Source organism: Mastomys coucha, unplaced genomic scaffold, assembly GCF_008632895.1.
Source record: "Mastomys coucha isolate ucsf_1 unplaced genomic scaffold, UCSF_Mcou_1 pScaffold18, whole genome shotgun sequence".
Lineage (NCBI taxonomy): Eukaryota > Metazoa > Chordata > Mammalia > Rodentia > Muridae > Mastomys > Mastomys coucha.
In genome coordinates this window covers 18,258,486-18,267,546 of record NW_022196900.1, presented here as the reverse complement: position 1 = coordinate 18,267,546, position 9,061 = coordinate 18,258,486, and the positions used below count along the sequence as shown (strand labels likewise).

At 39.7% G+C, this 9,061-nt stretch overlaps 1 protein-coding gene across 5 annotated transcripts in view; it reads right to left on the bottom strand.

The window, feature by feature from the left end:
• Palm2akap2 (PALM2 and AKAP2 fusion) overlaps positions 1–9,061 on the bottom strand; it is a 469,586-nt gene that overhangs the window by 429,997 nt on the left and 30,528 nt on the right. For 4 of the 5 annotated variants that reach the window (XM_031377472.1, XM_031377476.1, XM_031377477.1 and 1 more), the window contains exon 1: positions 1,049–1,080. The exons of the other annotated variant lie outside the window; for it this stretch is intronic. In XM_031377472.1, the coding sequence (XP_031233332.1) occupies positions 1,049–1,065 (17 nt within the window). In that variant the 5' untranslated portion in view covers positions 1,066–1,080. Of the gene's footprint in view, positions 1–1,048; positions 1,081–9,061 lie in introns of those variants that run through there. 5 annotated transcript variants of the gene reach the window in all.

Here is a 9,061-nt window from a genome sequence, read left to right as displayed (position 1 = left end):
CAAAAGGGAAACAAGAATGTGATTCAATTCTATTTAATTAAAATATGTTTTTAAATGTTAACAAATTTCTCATCATAATGCAATAAAAGTTTAAAAAAGAAAGAGGGAGAGAGAAAGAAAGAAAGGAAAGAAGGGATAAAGTTATGAGGAGATTGGGGGTAGAGGTAGATCAGAAAGGAGTAGAGATGAATAAGATCAAAATATATCACATGCACATATGACATACTGAAGTAGTTAATTAAAATATTTTATTTTAAAGTTAATTTTTAAAAAGAATCTAGGGGATCTATGATCTAGGGTAATAAAAGAAGAAACTTATTTACTCCACTAATCTCTAACTGAAATCCAGATTTTTTTTTTAATCCAGACAAGACACCATTAGATCAACAGCAGCTGTGACTTTGTCACTAAGAAAAATTATTCACAGGTACTTTCATGTGATTGCGTTGTTTGCAGCTATGTCGAAACAACTGTGATGAACATCACAGCTTTTACATTGGTATTTGAGCTGCTCATAGATTTGAGTTGAGTTCAGAAATAAAATCAGGACAGCGAGGGATATACAGAGAAACCTTGTCTTGAAAAAACAAAACAACAACAGAAAAAAAACAAAAACAAATGAACAACAACGAAAAAAATAAAAGCCACACAATTTGCAAAACCATAAATTTATCCTTAGAATATTTTAATGTAATTCATTGTTTTGTGTATGTGTGCAGGCACACTTGCCTATGTAGTCAGAGGTCAACTTTCAAGTATCACTTCTCAACTTCCATCATATGGGTCCCAGGGATTGAACTTAGGTCAGTGGGCTTGACTACAAGCATCTTTACCCACTGAGCCATCTTGCTAGCCCAGTACTATACGATTTTTAAGGAATCTATAAGCTTTGCCAGATACTGACGCAATTGACAGCCCAAGAAAGTCTGCTCTTGCTCAGTGTCCTGACAGTAGCTATTCTCAACTGAAAACCTCTAGCCGATGACTTTTTCTGAGGTGACACTCAAGATCAGGAGCTTTGGGACTCAGTTGTGTATGGACCACTCACCTGATATGCAGCCACATGTTGAGAGGACAGAAGATGCTGCAGGTTTCTGCATCCCCTTGTGGCCATCCTGCTCTGTGCTCTGAAGTCTGGACAAGTCTCTGTGTGTGCCAGGGTGTCACCACTGGGGAAGGCAGTTCAAATCTAATCTGCACAATTTGAATCAAAAGAAAACCATATGCATCCTGGTATGAAAACTGGCTGGGCAGAGCCAGGTACCACAGGAACACCTGAGCATCTTGGTGAATCATAAAGCAAATGTGAGCCGTTCATAACTGGCTAGCTCCCAGAATAAATGTCAATGAAATATAAAATAGCATTAGCACAGAGGAGAGCTGAAAATGGTTACTCTGCTTGCATGAATTTGCATAGATTAGATTATTATTCATGGTGAAGGACAAAGCTTGTATCTGTAGCAGGTCCTCGGGCTAGTTCAGGAGCTAAGAGGCAGCCCGTCTCAGGGCTTCTTGTTGAACACACAGACTGACTCAGTCATTTCATCTGTCCATTAATATCTGTCCATCTTTGCTCCTTTTATTGTGAAGCTCCTGTCTCTTTTGTTTAAAGGAAAAAAACATGTTTTTTTTCTTCCAATATATTCTGATCATGGTTTCTTATTCCTGTACTCCTAGATCCTTCCCACTTCCCCACCCATCCAACTCCATGCCCCATCATTCTTTAGAAAGCAAACAAACAAATCAAAATAAAAGAAAAAATGCAAGTTACACACACACACACACACACACACACACACACCACCCACAAAATCAGAAACCGTAACATACCATCAAAAGACCAGTAAAACAAGCAAAAGAAAATGCCCAAATAAAGCAGTAATAGATTTAAAATGTCTACAAAAATATCACTGAATTTGCTTTGTGTTGGCCTTATTCTGCTGGGCATGAAGCTTGCCATTAAGTGTGGCTTTGCCATTGGAGAAGACTAATTTTTCCTTTGCCAGCAGGTATCAGTTGCAGGTAGTGGTTTGGTTAGGGGTGGCAGCCTGTGTCTACTTCTCCCTCCCAGTGCTGGAACCCCATCTGGCTTGAACTTCTGCAGGCCCTGTGTGTGCTGCCACAGTCTGTGGGAGTTCATCAGTCCTGCTGTGTCTAGCAGACCTGGCTTCTTTAAAGTCACCCCTTCCTTTCTGCCCTGACAATCTTTCTGCCTCCTCTTCTACAGAGTTCCCTGAGCCTTGAGGGGAGAGCTTTGAAGAAGACATCACACGTTTAAGACTGTCTGCTCCAATATCTCAGAGTCTCTGCACACTGCTCAGTTATGGGCCTCTGTGGAAATGAAGCAACTGTCTTGAATGCTCTCTTTTCTTGCACAGAATATGGCTCCAAAACCAAAAGCATTTCAATCTAATCAACACTCGAAAGACAAAGCCCTTCCCAGCTACAGTTTGGCAGTCTATGAGCTGGAAAGACTAGGAGATGAAGCACTGACACAGCTCCCGACAGTGACTCAGTCCCTGGAGATGCAAGCTTGGAGAGATTTGCTTCCCCTTAAATCCATTTTTAATTTTAATAGACACATAACTATTATTTCTATCCAAAAGGTAACCAGGTGACATTTAAATACATGTCTGTGGTATGTGATGTTCAGAACAGGGTAGGATATGGAGATTTCTAGCATGGTCTTAAAAAGGTGAGGGTCTATTTGGGCAGACATGAGTCTGCCATTGCCATGTTCTATTTCTTGGGGGGACTTTCCCCAAAGATGGGTAGAGAGCTTTCCATGTTGAACCTTCCCTGAGATGAATTATTTCAAAGCACACATGCTATTACTTACTGGGGTTAAAAAAAAAAAAAAAAAAAAAAAAACTATCGATTTTCAGCCATCTTTGGTTCACCATCCATTAAACTTATCAAGCCCAAAATATCAGCAGTGTAATTAAGTGTTGGCTTACCTCTAGTGAGGAAAAAAAGCCACCGTAACAGTTGGAGGAACAATGATTTCCTCTTCCTAGGGCTTTAATTTCCTCTCTCTGTACCTTGTTTTCTCTGGACACTGGCAAAGGCCCATTGATCGTCTCTCTTAGATAAGTTATATGTTCCAAGAAATGGCATCTATTTGAAAATCTCAGTGATTATAAATGAGACTTAATGCTCTTATCAGCTCCTTGTCCTAGAGTGCAGCTCATGATGAACAATGGGGGTGACAACTGAAGACTGATAATCTGTTAATCCGTTCTGAAATGAAATGGGAAGGAGCTTCCTGCATGAAGGGGTTTCAAGGAGAATAAAAGCTGAGTGGAATACTGCATGGACATTGTTTGAGGGATGGTTTTGTATAAGCACTAAGACCGGTGACCTAACTTCTTATGTGCAAAGTCCCCAGTGACCCTGGCCAGGATTTCCTTTGGCTTAAAATCATTTCCAATTCTACTTCCAGAGAGAGGCAAAGTGATGGAACTGCTATAAAGCCCAGAAATTGCTATAAAGCCAGCATTTGTACTGGTGGTGAGAATATAGAACACAAGAGAAAGAACTGCATCGCAAGTTTAAATGTTAAAATGTGTTTTCTTCTTAGTGAAGCTTGGTTTTGTCGGGCAGACATTGTAAACTATGTCACCAGTGGTTTTCTCTTCCTTGCTCAGTCCCTAATAACCTTGACACCAAATCTGTAGCCCATCTTTATCTGCCAAGGAGAACAATGTCACACCAGTTTGCTGCGTACTAATCTTGCCCAGCTTTAATTTATATTCCAACCCCAATTTCCCCTCTGCCTTGATGTTATCATCCCCGTCTTTTGATCCATCGTATTGCTTATTCTAACCATCCCAACCCCTACACAGAACTGAACAATTTCTACTGAGTTATTCTGTTAGCATTATAAATGCTGATGATGCATGCTAAAGTTATGGGGCTTAAGATATGAAAAGCCTCTTTTTGAAAACGCAGGACAAAGTTGATCCCATTCTTGGCATAAGAGAAAACCAAACTGGAGGTTAAAGCTCTCCCTGAGGCTAGTGCCTGCATAATGTTATCTAAGAGCTCAACAGTCTGGAGATCTTTAAAGAGGTCCTGCAAAGCTACAGAGTAGGATGTGGTCTCTTGACCAACACATGTACCTACCCATTCCTGTCATCAGTCCACTGGGAACTCGGCTGTCATTCTGTCTCCTTCATCAGCCTCATTATCCTTTCATAAGAAGTCATTGTATTCAAGTCTTTGTCATGAACAAGAGAAACCTCCCTCCGTCTTGTGTAAGCTTCCTTCACTTCCTTCACTTTCAAAGTCAGCTTTACCAACCTCGATACGCCCATCTCCTTCTCTTGGGTTCCTATTAGTCCTCTGACCTGTTGTTGTCAAAGATAACCAGCCTATGCTGCCACTGCCACATGTCACCATTCACCTTACTCACCTTACTTAACCATTCACAGAACACACGGATACAGTCTACCTTACAATTCCCTCTGAGAAATCCATGGCTGTGAACTACATTTTTTTTTAAAACACTCTCTTCCTTTGGAATATGAGACATCACAACGGTGTCTTGACACCTTTCTACCTCTCTCTCCATGTCATTTTAACCTTCAACGTCCATCATCCTTTGCTTGTACCTAACTGTTGGTTCTTCGGGGGATTTTTTTTTCAGGTCCCTTTTCTCTAGAATCCGTGCTTTCAAAAACCACAAGTTTTCCCAATCCACATCTGTTCTCTTAAATGCCAATCAAATGACCAAGTACCTACCACTTCTCCTAAGTCTATCTGAAATGTCTTAATGATTACAAATAATGTGAAGTACCTTCGATCTTAACAATTATAATAAAACACCGCAGGAGCCTCTGACTTAGCAGGCACAAAGCTGAGATCCTTGTCTTTAATGTCAATATGCTCTTCCTGTCCTTCTTAATGAAGGAATCTCCCTCACCATCAACCCAACTGTCTTTTACTTGCCCTGGCTGGATTCTATCACCAGCTGTATATTAAGGAAACAGCAAACAATACATCACATTTGCTTTGCTTTTCTGTTTTCTTCGCCCAGCATGGTCATAGAATAGATGACTCGAAATGGGTAGAGATAAAGCTGCCTGAGTGTTTAGATGGTGTCAAGGATAAAACAGAGAGCAGAAAGGGTGTCTTTACTCTCTTAAGGTCATGAGTTAATCATTCCTAAACAAAGCATGGGCAGGACACTGCTTGCTTTCCTCAGTTCAACTCCATTGACAATAATTCATGGAAATTCTTCTAAAGGCTATGAAGAAGGTCATTTGTCTTAATTTTAGGTGTTGAAATTTTCACTTTCTTGGCCTCTTCTTGATTTTTTTGAAGAAATGTAGCCTTTTTAAAGGCTGTGTTAGAAGCTGTTAGGATGGCATCTAAATGAGATTCTCTGTCATCTTTCTAGAACTTTCTGCAAATGCAGTAAAAATGAAGAGAGTCATCACAGTGAGACAAGTCTCACAAAAGAGTTCAAGAGCCTATGTGAAACACTGGCATGACCTCTTATTATGTCTGAGTAGAAGGAGGAGAGAACATGACTAAGAAAAACCTGGTGGTAAGGTGCCCACACCAGTAAGGTAGAACCACTCTTGTTCTTATATACTGCATTAGAACTGAAGGCTGGAGCCTGATATGATGTTGCATACCTTTAATCCTCTACTCAAGAGGCAGATCTCATGAATTCCAAGGCAACTTGGTCTACATGGCAAGTTCCAGGCCAGCCAGAGTAACCATGAGACCATATCTCAACAGATACAAACAAAACCGATGATTAGGATGTAAAGTCTGAACCTTGCCCAGGAGACCAAGATATTGAAGGCAAACAGCTCGGTGTCTGCAACTGGAGGCAGGATTTTGCCAACCCCATAATGACACATTTTATTAATGTGTGATCAAAAGGAGAATGAGCACTAAAAAAATAATAAACACAATTATCAATGGTGGCCAGGCAGAGATCAGGAAATACTTTCCTAATTTGGGGATTTTCCTCATTATCAAAGTGCCCAATTAGCATCTAGTGCACTGATATAGAGGCATTCAGATTGCTAATTGACTTAATGTCTTAAAGACTTGCATATATCTTCTGAAAGAAAATCCAAGCACCTTGGTGTCTTAATTACAAATAAAACACAAGGTGCATTTAAAAGCCCTGGGCTTGTATTTTTTTCATTAAATTTAAACAGTAATCCTTTTATTTAGAGTAGAAAAATGGATTCCCCCCAAATTTTCCTCATTCAAATATTTTTTCATATTTTCATAAGTATTTGTTTAAAATATATATGGCATACTGAGGATGGCTATAGCTTAGTAGTAAAACATTTATCTAGCATGTATAAGGCTCTGGGTTCATAAAATATATACAACTAAATTATCATAAAAACATATAGCTAAAAGAAACAAACAAGGCAGGATTAAAGCAAAGCCAACTTGGAACAGGAAGTAGGCAAGGTTTTCCTATAAGATACTGCCCATATGAATATATTTATATATATTTAAATGTTAATTATTCTTACCAATCCTTATATGAAGCAACTTGTTAAGCATCCTAGAATTCTGACTAGAGTCCCAAGGGGTCATACTTTGGAGTCAGTATGTATACTCTACATAAAGAGACAGCAATCCTGCCCCACCCATTGTTCAGCATGCATGTTTATTAGTTTCCAAGATTTTTTCTCATTTTTGCCATAGATCAGCAAAATGCCTCATTGACTAAAAGTTACAATATATAATTGAAAGTTATGAATCAAAGAAAGAGTAATTAACACTGCTATGGTTTGTATATGAAGTGTTCCCAACCCCCAGCCCCCAGGGACTCCAGGGTTGAAAGCTGGATTCCCAGCTGGCAGGTTTAGGGGCAGCAAATGTCCTGGGGAAATTAATGAAAAACATTAATAATCTAAGGCTAATAAAAAAGAAAACAATAATATATGAAGAATAAAACATAAGATATTCCTATAGATCCTTAATGCATTAAAAAGATAAAAGGCTATCATGAGAAGCTTTGTCAATTAACTTAACAACCTAAATTATGTGGAAATTTTCCTTTGAAAATGTGATTTGCTTGCCCTAGCACAAAATCAGAGTAACTAGTACTGAAAGTCTCTTATCAATCAAGATGACCAGGACCATTTTTTGGAAACCATGTTGCCCTCCCTTAAACCATCCCAGGAAATAGGGATCAGTCAAACTTCTCTGTGAGCACTGAGGCCATCACTGCTCTCTCACCAAACCCTGATAAGAATATTACAAAAACAAACCATCACAGGCCACCTCTCTCTCGAACATAATCAAAAAAAGAACTCAACAGAATATTAGTAAAGAAGACCATATTGTAATATCTAAAAATATATATATTTAACAGATGTAATACTAACTTGAAATTTATAAAAACAAAAATCCCCATCATCAAACACAAAAATAAGAAAACATCTTGAATTTTAATTTTTTTTAAAGACATCTATGTGTTGCAGGATATTTAATCACATTGTGAACCCTGACATTATGAACTGGAAAAACCTATTTCTTGTTGTGGTGTGGCACAGGCCTAGCACACACCTTTAACCTAAGAGCTTTCTGTAAATGAGAGCTAAATAAAGTCAATGATATGTCAAGAGTTGGAGTAAGCAACCAGTTGACAGGGAGTGGACATAAGGAAACGGAGGAAAGAGAAAGGAGGGACTTTGAGTTGAAGGGTATTTAAGACAGTGTGGAAAAGGGGAAAGAGCCTTTTCCTTCTGGGATGTTGGTGGAGTAAGGTCAACTGGGTGCTTTCTCAGCCTCTCTGAGCTAGCAGGCTTTCATCACAGCTTCAGGCTCCTGTGTCTTCATTTGGTAAATCAAATGGTTGGAATTTTGTTTTGAAAACAACATCTATCAGGGCTGGAGAGATGGATCAGCACTTAAGAATACATATTGCTAGCAGACCTTGGGCACAAACTCCACAGGCAGTCCCACAATAACCAGAGGAAGCTCCACTCCCAGACACTCTAATATGCCCAGGATCATAGAATCAGAGGTGAGGAGGACACATCTGTCCCAACACCAGGAGTAACTGAGACCAACGGGAGCCAGGCACACAGGAACTCTGCCAGTCCAGAAATACGGGTTCCTTCTCGTCTGTCTGGGCCAGTGCCCTGAGCAGACCTTGGGTGCAAACTCCACAGCCAGTCCCACAACAGCCAGAGGAAGCTCTATTCCCAGGCACTTTTATGGGCTCAGGATCACAGGATCACAGAAGTCCAGAATCACAGGATCACAGAGGCAGCTTGACTCTGAGGAGTTCAGGATCACAAGGAAGGACAGGCCCCAGTCAGATATAGCAAGGGAAGGTAGCACTAGAGACAATCAGATGGTGGGAGGCAAGCTTAAGAACATAAGCAACAGAAACCAAGGTTACTTGGCATCATCAGAACCCAATTCTCCCACCATAGTGAGTCCTGGACACACCATCACACCAGAAAAGCAAGATTCAGATACAAAATCACTTCTCATGATAATGATAGAGGAATTTAAGAAGGACATAAATAACACCCTTAAAGAAATACAGGAGAACACAGGTAAACAGCTAGAAGCCCTTCAAGAGGAAACACAAAAATCCCTTAAAGAACTATAGGAAAACACAATCAAACAGGTGAAGGAAATGAACAAAACCATCCAGGATCTAAAAATGGAAATAGAAACAGTAAAGAAATCACAAAGGGAGACAACCCTGGAGATACAAAACCTAGGAAAGAAATCAGGAGCCATAGATGCAAGCATCACCAACAGAATACAAGAGATAGAAGAGAGAATCTCAGGGGCAGAAGATAATATAGAAAACATTGACACAACAGTCAAAGAACACGCAAAATGCAAAAAGCTCCTAACCCGAAACATCCAGGAAATCCAAACACAATGAGGAGACCAAACCTAAGAATAATAGGTATAGAAGAGAGTGAAGATTCCCAACTTAAAGGGCCAGTAAATATCTTCAACAAAATCATGAAGATGCCCATGAGCATACAAGAAGCCTACAGAACTACAAATAGATTGGCCCAGAAAAGAAATCACCAAATGCAAAAAAAAA